At 37.7% G+C, this 22,266-nt stretch overlaps 2 protein-coding genes across 4 annotated transcripts in view; both read left to right on the top strand.

The window, feature by feature from the left end:
* LOC127660532 (AP-1 complex subunit gamma-1-like) overlaps positions 1–14,857 on the top strand; it is a 50,743-nt gene extending 35,886 nt beyond the window's left edge. For 2 of the 3 annotated variants that reach the window (XM_052150857.1, XM_052150848.1), the window contains exons 16-23: positions 635–759; positions 856–960; positions 2,404–2,545; positions 2,667–2,793; positions 3,512–3,616; positions 3,714–3,874; positions 6,520–6,618; positions 8,167–14,857. In XM_052150857.1, the coding sequence (XP_052006817.1) occupies positions 635–759; positions 856–960; positions 2,404–2,545; positions 2,667–2,793; positions 3,512–3,616; positions 3,714–3,874; positions 6,520–6,618; positions 8,167–8,268 (966 nt within the window). In that variant the 3' untranslated portion in view covers positions 8,269–14,857. The remainder of the gene's footprint in view (positions 1–634; positions 760–855; positions 961–2,403; positions 2,546–2,666; positions 2,794–3,511; positions 3,617–3,713; positions 3,875–6,519; positions 6,619–8,166) is intronic. The other variant, XM_052150865.1, reaches the window with a different exon arrangement.
* A 3,546-nt stretch (positions 14,858–18,403) lies between these two features.
* LOC127660520 (PH domain leucine-rich repeat-containing protein phosphatase 2-like) overlaps positions 18,404–22,266 on the top strand; it is an 84,276-nt gene continuing 80,413 nt past the window's right edge. The window contains exon 1 of the mRNA XM_052150811.1: positions 18,404–18,541. The gene's annotated coding sequence lies outside the window, so the exon portion shown is untranslated. The remainder of the gene's footprint in view (positions 18,542–22,266) is intronic.

Genomic DNA, 22,266 nt, shown 5'->3' with positions numbered 1-22,266 from the left:
TTATGTAATTTAATAGTATATGAGACCTTCGATCGTCTAATAATCGTCTTTGATCAGTCTGTAAAGATGAGCTCTCAGGAGAGACACGGAGCGGCATCATCTTCCTCCTCCTCTTGTCCTTCAAGGCAGCTTGAAGTAAGTTCGTGTTACTGAAGTTACTGAGTTTATTTTACAATAAATTTGCAAAATAAAGCCAGAACTGTTGCACACTGTAACGTTACATGAATAAAACTTTTATCGATGTTATTGGTTACTTCAGTAACAAAAATGACATCGATAAACAAAAAATGAAGCATATTTGAAGAGCCTGTTAAATTCGTGCGACTGAGTTCATTTTTTTTTTTTTCATTTTAATTGTGTTTTTCTTCTTTTGTAATGGAATATTTTTGATAGTTTGTGAAAAAGTTATGTTCAGTTTTATAAAGTTACGTTCAGTTTTATAAAGTTACATTCATTATTATTGACACAATCGTAATTCCATACTTTTACGTAATTTTTTGACAGTAACGAACATGACTAACACACACAGTATCTGTTTGGATCGGGCTTGTCTGACCGATACCTGATCCATCTAAAAGCTTCAGTATCGGAGCCAATAAGGATCCAGGTTGCTAATACCTTCCTCTCTTTACAGGTTTCAGAAGATGAGGTCTTGGATGTTTTGGAGGGTCTTCTTGTATCTAACTTGTCCACCCCTGTAACGAGAGGTTACTCCCTGACTGCTATCATGAAGCTGTCCACCCGTTTCAGCGGTGTGAAGTAAGGATATGTGTTCTGTCTATTTTTATACAAGCATGAAGGCAAATGTTCTTGAAATTTGATCTTATTTTTCTTTTCTTGTGTCTTTATCTACAGTCGAATTAAAAAGGTGGTGTCGATATATGGCAGCAGCATAGACGTGGAGCTGCAGCAGAGAGCTGTGGAATACAATGCACTTTTCAAAAAATACGATCACATGAGGTAAAAGCTCATCTACTGTTCCAGACTTGTGCTTGTGACACGTAATGGCAGCACCCGTCACTTTTGTATCACGGTATACTTCTATTTTGACGCAAACGCTTAGTGTCTGCTTACAGTCGAACGCGAGCCTGTCAGTTTATACTACTTATAACTGTACACCATACACCGGCGATTGACACGTGTGCTCTAATATTTCATGGGGTGTCCTAATTTTTTCACATGACCTGTAACTCAAGGCGCATTCTGCGCATTCAAAGATGCATAGTTAGAAAAATCATTCTCTGATGACGAGATTTACATCACGCTTCCTCTACGCAGATGCTCAGTGTTCGTTTCTGACCGAAATATACTAAATTACATTTCTGTGTGAGACGATATTTAATGAAGAAAAAACTGTACTAATTAAGTGGAAAGTATGCAACACATACCAGAATGAACACTAGCTTTGGATCCATGTTTAGATCCAGTCTATTATTAGACAGATATATCTCTCTCTCTCTCTCTCTCTCTCTCTCTCTCTCTCTCTCGTCTGTCTGTTTGTCTGTCAGATTTTGTCTGACATTGAATATCAGTCAACACTTTGTCAGGTTGCATCTACCAGCCAAGAGGGAAATGCAGCAGGCAGGAGAACATTTTATAAGAAATGAGCAGAGTATATTGAATAACCTTAGTTGCATCTTTGTCAATACTCATTGTTCTAAAGTGTCTTATGAACTTGGAAGACCTCGAATTGAGACAAGACCTTGTCTCTAACTTCTGAAGACAATACCATACACATCATAAGGTTAAACAGCAATATTGCAAAACATGGCAAGAATAATATAAAAAGAAAAGTAGTTATTAAACAATATCTAAAAATGAATGGCATAGATAACACAGCCATCAATGTATTACAAACAAACTACAAAAAATCATCCCTCTTTTGGAAAAAGAAACATTTTCCACTTCAATAATCGCTGGAATCATTTATACACAGTGCCGATTAGGCCAAACCTGGCTGCCACAAGTTTATATTATCAGATGAAGATTCCCCATTATGTGCTTATGATGGATTCCACTGACTCCAATAAAAGCATTTTTTATTGGATTGTGGTGGGTTTTCCTTTATTTGGCTGACACTTGAAATGATTTTGAACAATTTCAGACCAGACTTGATTTGAAGATTCAAACCCCCTTATATAGGTTTTTATTTATTTTTTAAATCGCTATACCTTTTTATTTTTGCCTGGTTTTCACTGTGAAAGTAGCCATGGAAGCTGCCATGGAATGAAATCGCAAGCAAACCAACGGAATACTCACATGTTGCTTTTAAGAAAGTCAGATCCTTAGATTCCTCACCAGGATTGTGTGTTAAAGTTAAAAAGGTTCCATTATTCATGTTGTTTCTAATCTTTATAATCCTTTTCAGTTTCCTGTTCTTACATTTTCTCTTCCCCTATTAAGACCTGCATTACTAGAGCGAATGCCTGTCATGGAAAAAACAGCCTCTAACGGTCCTGCAGAGATTGTGCAGACCAATGGAGAAACAGAATCAACCATACTGGACACAAAACATCTGCCCAACATCACTCAACCAACCAGTCAGGTGAGTCAGCTGAGTAATGAAATATTAATGAAAAATCTCTGTTGTATGGTTGAGCAGATAAGAGGGGTATTTAGCTATGGTTACAGATTTATTTTAATGGTGGTTGTTTACTTTTTTACAGGCAAATGATTTATTAGACTTGCTTGGAGGTAATGACGTGGTACCTGTTATCCAAACAACTGTTCCCACAAAGCCTGCTTCAGCTGGGGGAGAACTACTTGACCTGTTGGGAGACCTCTCACTGACAGGTAAGCATGAGTGCTGCTCAACCTCTGCTGCTGTGTAGTAATTTGCATCCTTGTAGATTTCTGTTCACTCAGTAGAGCTTGTATCATCCTGCCCTTCCTGTGTTTCAGTGTGTAGAGCACTGATAGGCTTTGAGTCCTCATTGATACTTTAAGGAATAGTTCACACTAAAGTTCAAATTCTGATTTCATTTACTCACTTAACATGTTGTTCCAAACCCACATGACTTTTATTTGTAGATCATAAAAGTAGATGTTAAGCAAAATGTTCACCCTGCTCTTTTCCATACAATGAAAGTGAGAGGGACCAAAATTTAAGTTGTTCACTATAAATTTTCCCCTCCACAATAGCTCTGAAATCTCATTTGCACTTCCACATGATCAAACTTGCTGTCGTCGTGATCATTTACGAGACACATGGATGGCATGTCTTGAGACTAACAAAAGGAGCATCATTGACTTCAAATCTGGTGTATTTGAATAAACGTATTGATGAGATTTGAAAGGTGTGCAGGATGAGAAGAATAACGACTTAAAAGTTCCTCACACAAAGCTATAGATTACTTTTATAGTGCTTTTATTGTAATAATACACTTTCATCAGAGCAGAGTTCAATGGGTTGAGAACTACATGAGGGTGAGGAATTGACAGAATTGTTATTTTTGGGTGAACTAACCCATTAAACACTCCTCACATCATTCTGTTCCTTCTCACTCCTTAGGCACTCCAACCCCCACCCCTGCTGCTCCCTCTGTGCCCTTGTCCCAGTCTCCTTTCCTTTTGGACGGTCTCACCTCGCAGCCTCTCTTCAATGATATTGTAGCGGGTGAGCTTACATGATGTTTCATCATAATGGTTCTGCCAGAGCAACAAACTCAGGAAAATGGGACGGTGCCATTATTATATTTTATTACTCTCTGCAGGCATTCCTCCAATGACAGCGTACAACAAAAATGGCCTGAAAATAGAATTCACATTTGAGAGGTCCAACCCCAATCCCAATATTGCAGTAATCACCATCCATGCCACCAATTCCACTGAGGCTGACATGACAGATTTTGTGTTCCAGGCTGCAGTACCAAAGGTTTGTTTAGTTTCCTCTAGGACTGTTCACAGGGAATCTGGGTTAGTTAACAACGTAGCAGTTAGCTATTTGACATTTCGTTTGTTTTTCACACTTTCCTTTTCTGCTTGTCACATTGACTATGTTTACATGCATCTTATTTGCTAATTAAGGACTATATTGTGGTTCAATCTTTATAAAAAAAAAAAAAGAAAAAGTTTGACATGCAACAGCTATTTGAAAATTCTAGCAATTGCCAGATTCCGAATTATCCAAGAAATGCTGTTCTTTCTCTGCTATTCTCTTCTGGAAACACTGACAGATGCTCACTTGCCATTTATTACACTTTGCTTGACACATATTCATATTTCTTCATGTTCAGTGTCTTTTAATAGAGCTGCCAAAGTTAACCCATGCAATTTGATTTAAAGTTTAACACTGTAAAGGGATCAATGGAAAGGAGGAGGCGAGAACCGGCTTTTCAGTATAAATCATATTTTAATGAGAAACTTAAAAGACAACATAAACACACACGACGGACATATCCGCTAACGATCTCTCTCTGTCCCGCACAGCCCTCCGTAGTCAGCCTCTAAACCTCACCGAGGCATAATTAGCCTAATACGAGACCAGGTGTGTATGATCACGACCCGGCCCCGCCCTCCGCCCTGCCACATTCCTCCCTCGTTCTCTCAGGCTGGGGAGCCCCTGGCCTGACGTACATCCACCCCTCCCTTTCCCTGGGGGAGGGCACACCTTCCGCACTGTCTGCCGGCAGGTCATCCCCATCTACCTGGACGAGGGAGGGGACAAGGGGAGGGAAACAGAAATAATTAAAATGGGGGGTACTACACTGTTACAGGAAGTACCCCCCCAAAAACTGTAAAATTTAAAAGAGGATAAAGGCCAACGCAGAGCGGGAGTGAGAGAGAGAGAGAGAGAGATGAAAGAGAAAAAAAACCTCTTACTCGCCAGTTCTCCGATACGCCGCAGCTTGTTCCTCGGCCACTCCTCCACCCTCTATCGGACGACAGCCGCGCCTCTCCGGGCGGATCCGAGGCAGTCCTCCAGCCCCTGGCGGACGGAACACCCCGCCGCGTTCTCGGGGAACAGAAGGGGTCTCCCCCGCCCCTGGCAGCGGTCCTCTCGCTCCAGGCGGTCACCAGTGAGCCCCTCCCTGCTCGCGGTCGGTGGTCTTAAACCCCGCTGTGTTCAGCGGCCGGTAGGCAGCTCCTGCGATGGCCGCGGCTGCTCCGTTGGGGTGGACGGTAGTAGCGAGAACTCTACTATGGCGTATCCCTCCTCCTTCCCGGGTTTCGGCACCAGTGTAAAGGGATCAATGGAAAGGAGGCGGCGAGAACCGGCTTTTCAATATAAATCATATTTTAATGAGAAACTTAAAGACAACATGAACACACACGACGGACATATCCGCTAACGATCTCTCTCTCCCGCACGGCCCTCCGCAGTCAGCCTTTAAACCTCACGGAGGCATAATTAGCCTAATACGAGACCGTATGATCACGACTCGGCCCCACCCTCCGCCCTGCCACAAACACATTTTTCTTAATACTGATGAATGCATTTACCGTTAATAAAGGATAAACCAGCATATACACTGGTCGGAAAAGGGCGGAAACTATGCGACGTGTCCACCCAGAATCATTTCCCTGATGTTTGTACACCACAAGCACACCCACAAAAGCCATGTTAGTCATCAAATGATGGAGAAAGGATCTCATAACACTGTTGTACAAAGCTAGCCCAGATGGGACCTATGACAAAAATCAAGTACGTTGCGGCCTCTGTAATGCGCAATTTCATTACCACAGAAGCACGGCTATTCTTAACTATCACAGACATGTAGAACGAGACATCGTTTGTAAGTGCTTTTTTACGTGGAGTTAAAAGCGCCGCTTGACGCTGGCGTTGACACCCTGACATGAATCATGAATGCGACTTCACAACTGCTGAAACAAAGCGGATAGCCACAGTATGCTGGCTTGTGGAGGATGAAAGTGTAAGAGATTTAATGCCCATTGCAATGAAAATGCAACCTATGTGGGGACTAGTTCTTTCAAATTGTCAAACTTGGACTTTGGGAAATGTTTAATGTTACTGGAATTGGTGATATTTTAGTGCATTTCTAACTTTATACTGTGGAAGGATTTGTTTGAAAATGTTAAAGCATTATTGTTGCATATTGTATTGTTTTGTTTTCTTTCCCAAGAAGGAAATAAATGCGTTTTTACTGGAAAAGTATATAAAGAGTAAAATTTCACCCTTTAAAATCTGTGATTAATTGCGATTTAACCATGAAAAAGTACATTTATTTAATCGCAATTTAAAAATGTAATAAACTGACAAAACTAGTCTTTAACAGTAACATGTAATATCACATGTTGCATATAAAATGTTGATATCTAACCATTATTTTGCTAGTTTGTTTTTTTATTAATAATTTGTTTTGAACTTTCTTTGATAACTTATTCTGATTTCTAGAAACCTTGTTTACTGGGGTTTTGGCAAATGAATGTGTTTACATGACATACATAATTGGAATATGTCTGCATTCCAATTAATATCAGAATATTGCTGTGGATGTAATTATGATTATTGTATCTATTCTCTTCCAGCCAAATGTTTATGCACTTGTTTGTTTTCAGACGTTCCAGCTGCAGCTTCTTTCCCCCAGCAGTAATGTAGTTCCAGCACTCAACCAGGGAAATGTCACACAGGTCATCAGGGTTCTGAACCCACAGAAGGTAAGACAAAACGGTGTTCACTGACCAAGGAGGCCATGTTACAGTAGATCTTCAGTGAAGAGACTTAAGGCCCTGATATACTTCCGGAAAAGTTATTTTTCGTTCTTCCTTCAGGGGTAAAAGGGAAGTTCTGAACAGCCGAGCAAAGGTACACTGTTTGTGAACATTCAGACACTGCTCCCACCGCTATGGGAGGCGTTTAGAGGAGCATTTAAATGTGAGGAAGCTACATGTAAAACCTTAAAAATGAGTTTAATTCACATGAAGTCAGTATAAGAAGTTGATGTTTTAAAGTAATATATCTACTGTAGAAAGTTTTACATTTCTTGTTTAGATTCTGAATTCATTACTCTAATGCTCTAAATATGTGCTGATTGCACTGTTATTGTAATTTATGATGACACTGATACTACTGCAAAGATGGATGTATAATAGAGTGTTAATGTTCAGAACACAAACAAAAGAATAATGATAGAGGCATATATTTCTTTGGGCAGATGAGAGAATGTTCACTGCTGATGGCACATGAGTGAATGGGCATTTGAGGATATTTGAGTAGACTTGATCCCTTTTGTAGACTAATTAAACAACTTATTCATAGCATTGTCTTGCGTGCCGGTGTGTTCCTGTTGAATACTGTCTGAAAACATAAATTAGTAGGTGGAGCTTCAGGTCACACCTACTGATGACATGGACCAATGGCAGCAAGTATAGAGTTTAGCAGCCGGTTAGAAGTTTTCCTAAATGTTCGCCCAGACGAGCTTTTATGAACTCCCGAAACAACCGCAAAAACACCTTTTTGGACCGATTTGTTCTAAATAATTTCATACCAATTCCTTCTTCGATTTAGCATGATGTATATCTGTGCCTTTTAGTCCACTCTGAAAGCCTCAGGTGTCTGAGTAGTGTTTGAAATCAATTGGATGAGTTCGTAACACAAGCCGATTGGATTTGTTTTGGCTTGGAATTTGTTGATGCCAATTGCACCCATTATGGATCTTGAATTAACGGAAGACTAAAGGTCACTTTCCACTGACTTCAATAGTTAAATGGTGCGTTCATTTCATGTTGAAATTACCGTAATTAGGAGCTTCTAACTTGGAAAAATCAAAAAAGTATTTTTTGAACTCGTAATCACAAGTTGAGCTCTGAATTTTAGGACTGTTGAGACGTCATGTAAAAAGAGCCAAAATGGCAGCAGCCACAACAATTTCCCTTTTGAAATGATATTTTATTATAGCCAGTGTTACCTGGAGCATTTTTTTGCTCTTAAAAATGTCACAAGAGCATAGAGAGGTGAATTAATGTAGTGATAAAATATATTGCTATAATCGACAAAAAGCAGCACATGGACCTCTATTGGCATAATAAGCGTTGCCATAGACTTAAGTAATGTTTGATTCAGAGTTTGTAAACCGCTCCCGAGTAGAATCTCTGAGCTGTCATCTCGTAATTAAAGTAATTCCTAGATAACGTAAATGCAGCATTATTTTAACAATATTGCATGTGTAGGTTTTTGCATATGCCTGACTTGCTTTTTCATTGCAGCAACAGTTGCGAATGCGGATCAAGCTGACGTACACTCACAAAGGCTCTCCTATTCAAGACCTGGCCGAGGTCAACAATTTTCCCCCTCAGTCCTGGCAGTGATTTGCTACCCCATCTCAATCTTAAAGACCCCCAGCAAGGGAACTATGGGAAAGATGTACCCTCCCCACTCCCAAATTATCCCTTGTGACATCACCACAGATCGCTGCCCTGTGGGAAGCAGTGGAATCTTCCTGAAACTGTCGAGAGTTTATTGTATGAAGACTATAATGATGATGATGATGATGATGATGATTACAGCGACAATGATGAAGCAAAATCACAAATATCTGAATACATATCTTTTAAATTTGTTTTGCCCAGCTGTCATTCTCTCTTCTTTGGGGTTAGTGCAACATGTTCATACTCACACTTGCACTTAGCGTTGTGCACTCTCTCTCACTTATACTCTTACTGTAGTGTACTCCCTCACATACAGTCATCCGCTCTGGCTCACGCTGCCGTCCACGGTCCATACATGAAAAACGTCACTCATGGCCACTCTAGAAAGGAGCTGCTTGGTATAGGCATTTTTTTTATTTGTCTTTTTGTTAGATTTTTTTTTCCCCCATGTTTTTAACCTTGTTAATGGGTTTGGTGTATTTTAAGAAACAAACAAAAAAAAAATTATTGAACTGAATGAATTGCAAGTCTGAACATTTGCACCTTAAGCATTTCAGAATCAAGAGGATAATGGGTTGCGATGGCGCCTTAAATTAACATTGTACATGGCATTTCTTAATTTTCCTATAAGGTTGGCTCATTACTGATCTAATGTCTTGTAATAAAGTATACCAGATGAATGGTACGGATACAAGCTATGTTGTGGCTGTACCATATTTCACATGACATCATCTGGCTCATTGCCTATCAAATGTTTGACTTCATCACATGACCTATCATTAACTGGCAGGTTAAAACGGCTAATACCTTACTTTATTACTTCTAGGCAGGACTGCTTATAAATGTCATGTTCTGACAATGAAACAACATTCGGTAGTGAAACGACTGCAGTAGATTGAGAGAGGAAGTTTGTTACTGTTAAATGAATATTCCTGGTTCAATACAAGTTGAGCTCAATCAACAGCATTTGTGGCATAATGTTGATTACTAAAATTCTGAAAAAGTTGGGACAGTTTAAAAAATGCTAATAAAGACAAAAAGGAGTGATTTGTAAGTTATATACGCTTTTCTATATTGAAAGCACTACAATTACACACATGATGTTTTACCTTGTGAATTTAATAGTTTTTGTTTTTTAAACGTACAGTCATTTTAAGAAATTTTGCGAGATTGCAAAACACTCCAAAAAAGTTGAGACTGGAAATTTAAGACTAATAACAATTTGATGAGTTTAAATAAGGCGATGTGAAACAGGAGATGTTAAACCTGTGAGGCAATCATGTCATAGTATATAGGAGCCTCCAAAAATGGCCTAGTCCCGAGACTAAACTAGACTTCTAATCAGGAGCAAGGACCGTTCGAGATTTGTCAATTTACTAACAGATTCTTCAGCAAATAATCTAGCATTGTGAGAACAATGTTCCTCAGAGACAAATTGGAAGGATTTTGGGCATTTCACACTCTACAGTGCACAATATACTTCAAAGATTCAAGGAATCTGGTCAAATCTTGGTGGATAAAGGGCATGACGAAAACCATTTCTGAATGTGCATGATCTCTGATCCCTCAGTCTTAAAAGAAACATCATTCATCTGTAATGGATATCATGAACATGGGTTTGGGATAACTTAATTAAACCTTTGTTAGTCAACACCACTCGCTGCTGCATCCACAGATGTAAGACTTTACTATGCAAATGAGAAGCCCTACTTCAACACTGGCCAGAAGCGCTGCGACATCTCTGGGCTCGGTCTCATCTTAGATGGAAAGTAGAACAGTGGAACTGTGTTTTTTTGGTGTGAAGAGTCCACAACTCAAAATGTTTTTGAAAAACAAAGCCATTGTGTTATCCAGGTCAAAGGAAAAGGGCCACCCAAGCTGTTACTAGCTTCTAGTCTAAAAGCCAGTGTCTGTATGGGCCAGTGGTGTGTCAGTGCCCATGCCATGGGTAACTCGCACAGCTGTGAGAACACCATGAATGCAGACACTGCCATCCTGAATGCAACTTATACCGCCATCCAGCACTGTCTTTTCCAGGGATGTCTGCATTTTCTAGCAGGACAACTTCAAACCACATACTGGCCGGATTTCAAGTGCATGGCTGTGTAAGCTGAGAGTGTGCGTGCTAGATTGGCCTGCCTGCAGTCCTGACCTGTCTCCAATTGAGAATGTGTGGCGCATTATGAAGCACACCATACGGCAACGAAGACCCTGTACAATTGTGCAGCTAAAGATCTATATTATGGATGATTGGGGAGAAATTCCACTTTCTAAATTTAACAATCTTGTGTATTCAGTGTCCAAATGCTTAATAAGTGTTATTAGAATAAACGATGATGTTTCAAAGTGGTAAACACTCGACTGTCCCAACTTTACTGGAGCATGTTGCAATCATCCGATTTGAAATTAATGTACCAAAAAAAAAAAAATTTAATTCACAGACTAAAACATCATATAATGTGTAGTTGTAATGCTTTCAACATTGCAAGGGGGAATTTAATTTACAAATCACTATTTTGTTTTCATTAGCATTTTTCATATTGTCCCAAAATTTTTGGAATTGAGTTTGTACAAAAAATAAGAAAATCAAGGTTGCTTTGAGGCACTTATAATGGAAGTGAATGGGGCCAATTTGTGGAGGGTTTCAAAGCAGAATTATGACGCTTATAATTATACAAAAGCACTTGCATTTAATTCTACTGTTAAAACTTGTGTATTTGTTGAGCTGAAGGGTTGCTTAAATCGATGTTTTAGGGTTTACAGCATTATGTTGTCATGGCAGCGAAGTTGTGAAATTGGATATAACTTTCCACAGAAAAGGTTGCTTAGCATTTCTAATTTTTATCACACTAAAATACTTTTAACACTCATGTTGGTTATGTCTTGTGGCTGTACTTTAGAAAAAGTGAGTATTTTAATGTTTACAGATTGGCACCATTCACTTCCATTATAAGTGCCTCACTGTAAACTCAATCTCGCTTTTTGAAAGAAAAGAAGGGACATGTCTATATAAATGCTGTGGTAATCAACATTATGCGACAAATGCTGTCAATTGAGCTTAACTTGCATTGAACCCTGACAATTACCTGAATGCAAATTAGATGACTTTTCAGTTATATAATCATCAGTAGTTTTATATCCGCCAAACTGGACACTTTCCCCACCTCCAAACCTCTTAATTTGACAGTTATTTTGTTTATCTCTACTCATCACAGAATGTGTTCTTGTATTTGTTTTTAAAATATTGAAATAAGTTATATAGAATAAATTAACATCTTATTCCATTTTAAAGGATTGAAACCTGTTAGTAGCTGGACAGTGTGATTTAAATTTAAAATTGATTTCTTACTAAATTAACTAAACTAGAGGCCCAACAATGTAGTTGTTGCAGGTAGGTTACAATATGGTTATGGTCAGCACAGATGCTGTAAATATAGATGTATGACAATTAAGGCTTTCTGAATGTAGTTATATGCACTGAATGGACACTTTTTTTATTATTTTGTTTGACTTTAAAGGTGTTTTTTTCTGCAGTGATTTGAAGTACAGAATTATTGCCTGATGTAAAGCAATGTGCCTTTTGTCCTAACTGGTTAAAAGAAGACCCTCGGACATCTGCAAGACAAGCGGTTACATTTCATCATTACAGGAAGAAAACATGATGTCTGAAGAAGAGTAGAGGACCTTTTTTGTTTTGCTATCATTTCTCTTTCTCATTCAGAGGGAGTCTTAAAAGTCAAATATCAAGTGTGTCCCAGGCTGTCTCTTCTAGAAACATTAACCTAAATATATAGCTCACATTGTCTTTTTTTTGTCATTCTGTCAGCTTTGAAGAGGACCGTTTCATCAAGTGATTGAGAGCTCTCAAGTCGCCTTTGTGGAAAACCTTATAGCGTCCATACACTTGCATCTTTACTTACAGACTTTACTGCTCTCTCGCTGCTCTTATTTTTGGTTTTAATCTACATCAGTTGCATTTGTTACGCCACACTGAAGTCTGGTGATCAAATCAAGAGATGTTCTTTGGGCTTGGGAAAGTTTTTTAGCTATGTTATGTATATGGAGAAAAATTATTTCATTCTATTAGCTTCTTTGAATTTTGTTGCAATTCTTAAAGATGCTTTCTTGGATTTTTCTGTATATACCGAAGGCTTTTAAGATGCATCATCTGTTTTCATCCCTTTTTAAGATACCATTTTCTAATCTTCCTTCTAGTACTGCACAGTGTATAATGTTTGAAGCTCTCCCTCAGAAAAGTCTAATTTAACAACTCACCTGTTTGATTGTGTGTTGGAAAGAAAATGTACTATGTGCTGCCTGTATATTGTATATAATTGTAAAACGCATCAAAAGGATCAAATCAAATAAAAATCCCATTTGAAGACTATGACATTCAGTTAAGGGGCTGTAGACATTATTTACTGTGCACATGATCTTCAGTTCACATTCTTTTGTAGTAGGTGGGTGGATTACAGTCATGTGATTATACTACTGAAAGGATTAAAATGCTGTACATGGAACAGATAGCTGTTCATCTTCCATAAGAGCTTTAAGGTGTTTTGTTGAATTTTCAAATTCTATCCCGTTATTTAAACACAATAATGGAATTTAAAGGGATGGTTCATTCCAAAATTTAAATTCTGCCCTTTAATCAACCTTTTGTTACAAACCTGCTTAACTTTCTTCAATGTAACACCAAAAGGAGATGTTAGCCTCAGTCACCATTCACTTTCATTGTATGAAAAAAGATGCAAAATAGTGAATGGGTGATTGGCATCTCCTCTTGTGGCACAAGAAAAAAGGAGGGAGGAAATTATGAGAAATGTTTAGTTTTTTTTTGGTTGAACTATACCTTTAAATTGATAGTTCAAAAATGATCACTTTAAAGGAATAGTTCACCCAAAAATGAAAATTCTCATCTGTTCAACCTCATGCCATCCCCGATGTGTAGGAGTGTCTTCTGCTGAACACAGATTTTTAGAAGATTTTTATTATCTCTGCTCTGTAGGTTCATACGATGCAAGTGAATGGTGTCCAGAAATTTGAAGTCCCAAAAAGCATATAAAGGCAGCATAAAAGTAATCCAAATGATACCAGTGGTTTAATCAAGAAAAAAGGAGGGAGGAAATTATGAGAAATGTTTTTTTATTTTTTGGTTGAACTATACCTTTAAATTGATAGTTCAAAATGATCACTTTAAAGTAGTAGTTCACCCAAAAATGAAAATTGTGAATGGTGGTTCAATAGTGGACTAAAGCACATAACTGGTAATCAGAAGGTCGCTGGTTCGATCCCCACAGCCACCACCATTGTGTCCTTGAGCAAGACACTTAATCCAGGTTGTTTCGGGGGGATAGTCCCTGTAATAAGTGCACTGTAAGTCGCTTTGGATAAAAGCGTCTGCCAAGTGCATAAATGTAAATGTAATCTGTCTTCAGAAGCAATATGATAGGTGTGGCTGAGAAACAGATCAATATTTAAATCCTTTTTTACTATCAGTCTCCACTGTCACTTTTTTTATGCATTTACGCATTATTCGTGCATATCGCCACCTACTGGGCAGGGACGAGAATGTATAGGATAAAAGGTCTTAAATATTGGTCTGTTTCTCACACACACCTATAATATTGCTTGTGAAGATATAGATTTAACCACTGAAGTCCTATGGGTTATTTTTATGCTGCCTTTATGTGCTTTTTGGAGCTTCAAAGTTCTGGTCAGCATTCACTTGCATTGCATGGACAAACAGAGCTGAACTATTCTTCCAAAAATCATTGTTTGTGTTCAGCAGAAGAAAGTCGTACACATCTGGGATGGCATCGGGTTGAGTAAATGTAAAAGAAATTGGGAGAACTGTTCCTTTAATTTCAGACTTGATATTGTTGATTTAATACATCATGCATTATTGGTAATGAAATTGATGAAAGCTTCAATTATACACTATAAAAAAATTAGAGAGACCTTTCGGAACAAATTTTTGAATCTGCTGCTTTTTACAACTTTGTCATCTTAGTCAAGCAAAGATGTTTGTGTGTTGAAGAGAGTAAAATAAACATGACAGGACTTGCTGTGGGGTTGTCATATCAGCGAATTTCCCAAACAATGATTTTTCAGCTGCATGTGGAAAAAAGCAATGTAAATATTGTCATTTCTACTCTTTATGTAAACTTCCAGAAGTAATGCAAGCAACGTTCAAATTCTTAAGAAACCACACTTGTTTAATCTTGCGATACATGCACATAACTATTCAAGTGTATCTATACATGTGCCCCGTCCTCTGATATTTTACACTTGCTATTCAGCTACATATGAACTTGTTTGGGAGTGGAGGATAAACTGTTGACTTTTTCCCCAGTGACATTGAAATGCTGACCTGTATCACAGTCCCATGTCCTCTGTCTTGGACTGAAAATAATTCATGATGGATGACAATAACACGTCAACCAACATGGGTGATTTTAGATTTATGCTGTGTACTATTGTTGTCTTAGGGTTGGAGAAAATGATGCTCAAATGAAATAATAAAAAGTCAAACTTGATGTTTGCAGTGTTATGTTTTAGGAAGATGGTATCTGTTATTGTCTAAGAAAAAAAACTGCCCCACCTTATTCTGAATTATCTCATTTAAGAGATGTATTTTCAATGGCCACACTGGTCTGCTACACCCTCTTGTGTTGGAACTTTAATACTGCAGTAGAAATGGAAGGCCGACTGCTTTGATACCACACCTAAAAACACAATTTCCTGATTTTATTATACTGCACAATAGCTATATCAATTCATAGTGTCATTCAGATACTACAGATAATTAAAGCAAGAATATATTATCATATGATAATAGTTTGGCTATATGGAATTAGGGGTTCAGAGTAATATCATAGATATAGCTTTTATTGTTTTGTTGTTGTGTTTTTGTTTTTCATCTTAATGAGATCATTAGGGAGTGGTGGTATTTATATTGCCCATGACAACCTTTAGCAGCATAGATGAGATAATGTGTTATTGTGCAATTTTTATATCACATATATGTTGTGGTCACAGGTTTCTCAACATTTTAACAATTGTGCTTAAAGGAATATTTCTCACTCAGTACAAGTTAAAGGGATAGTTCACCCAAAATGAAACTTCTCTCATCATGTACTCACTCTCATGCTATCGCAGAGGTATATGACTTTTTTTCTTCTGTAAAACAAAAACAGAGATTTTTAGTGGAATATTTCAGCTCTGTAAGTCCATACAATGCAAGTGAATGGTGACCAGAACTTTGAAGGTCCAAAAATCACATAAAGGCAGCATAAAAGTCATCCATGTTACTCCAGTGGTTAAATCCATGTTTTCTGAAGCGATATTTGAGGTGTTGGTGTGAAACAGATCAATATTTAGGTCAGTTTTACAGTAGGTGGAGACGTGCATGAAGAATGCAAGTCAGCAAAAACAAAAGAAGAAGAAGAAAGTGAAAGTAAATGTAGATATTTTAATCTGTTAATCAATCACACTTATCATTATCATTTCTGAAGACATGTATTTAACCACATTTCGTCATGGCAACAAAGTTGCAAAATTGTCTTTAACTTTACACAGAAATGTTAGCAAGCAATTTTATTACACTAAAATCATGTTAACACGCATATTGTTTATGTCTTGTGGCTGCACTTTTGAAACAGTGAGTATTTTAATGTTAAAGATAGACCCCATTCACTTCCATTGTTAGTGCCTCACTGTAACCTCGATTTTTGTTAATTAACATTATGCCACAAATGCTGTCAATTGAGCTTAACTTGCAATGAACCCGGAATATCATTTTAATGCAAATTAGATCACTTTTCAGTCACGTATTGTATCTGCAAATCACTTTCCCCTACTTCAAACCTCTTAATTTGGCGTATAGATTTTTTGTTTATCTCTACTCATCACAGAACGTGTTCTTGACTTTGATTAAGCATAAAAGTGCTGTGAGCAATTTTAGCCATTCTAGAACTTCCACGAGACTCAAGCTGTTAAATTAGACATGCCCCACTCTTTCCAAAATACCGCCCCCATAGCCAAGCAGTAGAGCAGTGTGTCTTCTCACAGTCACTTGTCATAAACACAAAACAGTAGCAAAATAGCACCTTTAACGGACAACTGTTATGAATCTAAATATGGGATTAAACCTGAATCAACCGCTTCAACTACACTATGAGAATGTGCAAAATAGTTGACAGGCATAATGCACATCAAAGTCTTCTGATTGGCTGATCAAGTAATGTGTCTGTGGTCATATTTTTGTTTGCTGTTTACACAGTTTAGTGCTGTCACCGAGACTGGTGAGCTATATCTCAGGACACTTATTTCAGTGATACCTTTCGGGGAGAATTAACATTTTCTGCATAGCATTACATAACATTTTAGTGTAAACTATACCATAGTACATTTCCTTAAAGGACGTTTCCGTTTTACCATCCAGGTTGCATGTAATGAGCATAAGCATGTTTCAGTTCTTCCTCACATGCCACCCTTCTACATTGATAAGTTGACAGTCCCAGAATGTATGATATTTAAGTTGTTGTTTAGGGATGTTACAATGTTTACCTCATTGCAAGATAAGATGTAAATAAAAGCATTTACTTCTAGACAACTATGATTTACAGCATGCTACAGAGTTTATGTTCTGTTTAAAGTTTAACAGCTGGTGTAAAACACATTGCACAAGAAGGACTAATCATTCCAGTAAGAGTGGCAGAGGTCAGTGATTCTTGATAAGAATGTGTGACTCCAAATCTAAGAGATGTGAACTATATTTGCACACCTGATGTCCTTGATATTAAAATTGAAATTTTAATATTACACACTGATAAAGGAAGTGTATTCATCTGATTATTAGAAACCTTTACAAAAAGATCTAACTGGACCATTGAGTTTAAGGAATATTTCACCCATAAATGAAAATTCTCTCATTATTTACTCACCCTCATGATATCCCAGATGTGTATGACTTTCTTTCTTCTGCAGAACACAAACAAAGATTTTTGGAAAGAAATATCTCAGCTCTGTAGATCCTTACATTGCAAGTGAATGGTGACCAGAACTTTGAAGCTCCAAAAAGCACATAAAGGCAGCATAAAAGTAATCAATACGACTCCAGTGGTTTAATTCATGCCAAAATGTAACTCCATTTTCACTGTACAACTTGTCATTGCAGTCTCTAGGCAAGATAATGATTTCAAGCTCGATTACACTTCCTAGTGCTTGACGCATTTGCAGAGCGCTAGATGGCGCTAGGAAGTTTAATGCTCTGAAAAGAGACCGCTGATGGCAATATTTATTGAGAAAAAGGAGTTATATTTAGGTCTGTTCTCACCCAAACCCGATTGGATCACTTCAGAAGACATATGGAGTCTTATGGTTTACATTTATGCTGCCTTTCTGTGCTTTTTGGAGCTTCAAAGTTTTGGTCACCATTCAATTGCATTGTAAGGAACTACAGAGCTGAGATATCATTGTTGAACAAAAATCATTGTTTGTGTTCTGCAGAAGAAAGAAAGTCATACACATTTGGGATATCATGAGGGTGAGTAAATGGTGAGAGAATTTTAATTTTTTTAGGGAGACCTATTCCTTTAACTTGTATCTTTGTAGTAACTAAAGCAACAAAAAATTTTTTTTGAGAGTTTCATTTTCAATTCCTGTTTATGAGATGATTCCTATATGTGCAGAATTCCGAAGGAAATATAATTTATATTAAACTTGTGACAAATCATCCCCTCTAACATGACACAATCCAAATCACCTGTCTGAGCTTAAGTATCCTCATGAATAATTCAGTAACGGAAATACTGGAATAGGCGTTGCTCTATGAATAGTAAGTGACTCCGCCCCCTAATGTTTATTAATTGAGTTTATTTGACAGCCGTGCGCTTCAGTCCCATTATGGCGTCTCATCAATTCAGGATGGGCTTTTTCTACCGCCTCCTGTACTGGAATTCATCAGTCGCACATTGCTATCTCACATCTGGATTTGTGTGCTGAGAAGACATCAAATGTAGGCGAAATGAAGGACGAGAAAAACACGCGGTCGCCACCGAGTGCCGAGAAAGAGCATAAAAATGCAGCTGATGTGGAGGATGGCCGGGCGGGCAGCGGATCAGCGCTGAACCCGGTGCTCCATGAAGCGGGATCAGACCGAGCCTCCGCGCCGACAGCCCGAGCAGGGACGGGAATACGCGTTTTGAAGGTATCAGAGCCAGCTGACGTACATGTCCGTGTTTGCCCGGCTGTTTAGAGCGCAATTTGCTGTTAATCATCAGTATGAATCCGTGAACTGCATCAGCAATTATCTGTACAACAGTTTCACGCGCCGCTCTGTCTAATGCACTGTATGTGTTTCAAAAACTAATGAGTTGTCTACCTAGACAGCATTCTTGGTCATGCTAGACGCACTCCGAGTCATCTCAACTCGGAGTTTACCCGGGACGCACCTATGATGCCCCAAAATACTGTCTATGCAGCCAGCTCACTAGGTTTTGAGATAGTTGCGATTTTGGATCAAGAATGCCCTTTTAGCTTTAAAGAGTGTTTTTTATTATTATTTATTATTATTATTATTTTATTATTATTAAATGTCGCTTCTCTGTAATGGCTCTTGATGAGTTTAGTCAGAATAGCCACTGTATCCTAATCCATACTGTAACGGCTGTTACCTGTTAGGGGGCGTTCACGCACAGACGCGGTCTTGCGTTCTGTCCGCGCTATTTTTAATGGTTGGTTTGCGTACACATAGGCCTACGTCAGATGGACTTTTTGGGGGAATTGTGTGGCGTGTCCTGAACGGTGTGTTTTTAAGACGCCCTGTCAAGTTAGGGGCCTGTAAAAAACGCAGCTTGACGCAGCGCAACGAAAAAGACAGAACCCAAGTGTCCCGATACGCGTTTTTAACTGTTGATCTTAAAGGAATATTCAGGCTTCAATACAAGTTAACCTCAGTAGACAGCATTTGTGGCATATTGTTGATTGCCACAAAAAAAAGTTTGATTTGTCCATCCTTTTCTTATATATATATATATATATATATATATATATATATATATATATATATATATATATATAAAATATCAAAGTTACAGTGAGGTACTTACAATGGAAGTGAATAGGGGCAAATTCGTAAACGTTAAAATACGCAGTTTCATAAGTATAGCCACAAGACATAAACAATATACGTGTAAAAATTATTTTAGTTTGATAAAATCGTTTGCCTTTTCTGTGTAAAGTTATAGCCAATTTTACAACTTTGTTGCCATGACGATGTAATGTCAACAAACCCTAACACAACTGTAAAAATGACGAATACACATCTTTATAGCTCAAATAATACACGAGTTTTAGCAGAAGTGTTCATGTAAGTGCTTTTATAAAATTGTAAGAAAAATAATTTCGATTTGAGCATAGCGTCTTTAAAAACGCTACACTTCTGCACGAGATGCTGAAATAATAGCGAGATGCGGCACAACGTTCAAAGATGTCTATCTAGCGAATGTTTACATAGGGAAACAATTGAAAAACAGCGAAACCAGTGTGGACGGTCCCTTGAAAGTAGGCCAAGTCAACTTTTAAAACCACTTATTAAGACACCTACAATCTGTTCCATTCTGCTGCGCTCCGTCTAGCTGTTTATGATATGAACGCATGAATGTGTCCCGATTGAACACACCTGAGCCTGTATGACGTGACGATGCTACTGACATTATCTTCACAATAAACCTCACATAATAGTCCTACGGGAAATTAGCTTGCCTTTTTTCTCAAGCATCGCCATAGATAATCAGAACAAAATTAAATGTCAATTTATTTAGTCGATTCCCCCTCCTGAAACGGCTGTTAAGTTTGCAACAGTTTTCCAGCCTATATTTGGAGCACTGTACACGTATGTTATATAGTTTTGTCTTATATTCTCTTATCCTTGTGGGGAAAAAACAGCATTCAAATCCAATATGATGTTCCCATTTATCAATGTTGAAACATCATTATTGCCTTAATATCCAAAGCATGAGTGAAGTAAACATAGGCTAAATGGACATGGTCAGGGGTGTTCCCTATTTGTCAGCTATGATACGAGTATAGATCTTATGATTGTCATGCTTATTATGATTACTTTATTATTTAAACGAGTAAACATAAATAGACATTTAAGTGTAGATGATAGAGCTATTTCTGATCCATATTTAGTGAAGCATCTCAAACATGAAGAGAAAGCTCATCAATGATGAGTCAGCAATGATCTATTGATTAGACAGATATGTATGCTGTAGTTGATTGGGATGGATTGATCCTATGTGAAATGTGATTATCCTCTCTTAAAATGTATCAAACTTTTTTACAATGGCCTATTAATGTAAATGTATTCCACATAATCTCTTTCCATAACCTTGTAAAGCTATGCAATTACGCTAATATAGCTAACTATAAACTATAGTGCTTTAGTGAAGTATGCAATGGTATCTGATTGATCTGATTTATTGTGTTTATAGTGGTGTGTGACACTGATGCCAGTGTGCGGGGATCACTTAACCAGGGCAGAGCATCATGAGAGCATGACTTCACCAGTCTAATGGTGTCATCTCAAAAGTGGCCCGACTCGCACATCTTTCAAGGGCGTTTGTGCCCTGAGTTAATATTTAGGCTCCTGCAGTTCAACCGAAAACAAAGACTGGTGTCTCTCAAAGTGTTACTGGGTGGAGTGCCAGACAGTCATGGTTGGTTACAGAGGCATGGTTTCCTATGACTGTATTGGGTTCTAAAATACTTATTTCTAGAAGGTCATAATTGCTCACCAGGCCACACTACATAACTGGCGTTTATTTATTCCATGGCACTTTCCACAGATCGGGTACACTTAGTTGTCCCATGACTTAAACTTGATTCACAAAATCCTAGCGAGAACTGTTAGATATGTTAGATAAACTATTATCTAACATTACATTTTTTAACTATTATGTAACGTTATTTGTTTTAAATGCATCAAATGTATATACCTCCCACCCCTTAAACAGATAATTCACACAAAATGGAAAATTCCCTCATCATTTACTCACCCTCATGCCATCCCAGATGTGTATGACTTTCTTTTTTTTCTTGAAGAACTCAAAGATTTTTAGAAGAATATTTCAGCTCTGTAGGTTCATACAATGCAAGTGAATGGTGAACAGAACTTTGAAGGTCCAAAAAGCACATAAATGCAGCATAAAATTAATCCATACGACTCCAGCGGTTAAATCTTTATCTTCAGAAGCGAATTAATAGGTGTGGGTGAGAAACGGATCAATATTTAAGTCCTTTTTTTACTATAAATTCTCTTCCCTGCGAATGTGAAAGAATGTGAATTGCCAAAAACAAAAGAAAAGAATGTAAAAGTGAAATTGGAGGACTTAAATATGGATCTGTTTCTCACCCACACTTATCATATCTCTTCAGAAGACATGTATTTAACCAGTCACGTGGATTACTTTTATTCTGCCTTTATGTGCTTTTTGGATCTTCAAAGTTCTAAAACCACATTCACTTTCATTGTATGGACCTACAAAGCTGAGATATTCTTCTAAAAATCTTCGTTTCACAAGTCACAAACATCTGGGATGGCATGAGGGTGAGTAAATGAGAATTTAATGAGAAAAGAGAATTTTCATTTTTGGGTGAACTATCCCTTTAATTTAGGCTAAATCTGTAATCATGTTTTCTATTCTGGAATAGTATTTTTTTTTTTATGATTAATTTAATGACTTTTGTTTAATTTGATGCTAATTTAATTGTTATCTAGAAAATACAAATTCAAGAGGTTTAAACTGTTTTTAGACATTTTCCAAATTTTAGTAACAGGGTTGCAATAATTGCAAACCTCTTCTAAAATAAATAGAAAACAAAACATTTACATTTATGCATTTGGCAGACGCTTTTATCCAAAGACAA

The sequence above is a fragment of the Xyrauchen texanus genome, chromosome 2, assembly GCF_025860055.1.
Source record: "Xyrauchen texanus isolate HMW12.3.18 chromosome 2, RBS_HiC_50CHRs, whole genome shotgun sequence".
In the NCBI taxonomy this organism is placed as follows: domain Eukaryota; kingdom Metazoa; phylum Chordata; class Actinopteri; order Cypriniformes; family Catostomidae; genus Xyrauchen; species Xyrauchen texanus.
Note: the sequence above shows the minus strand (reverse complement) of the source record. Positions and strands in the feature narration are given on the sequence as shown.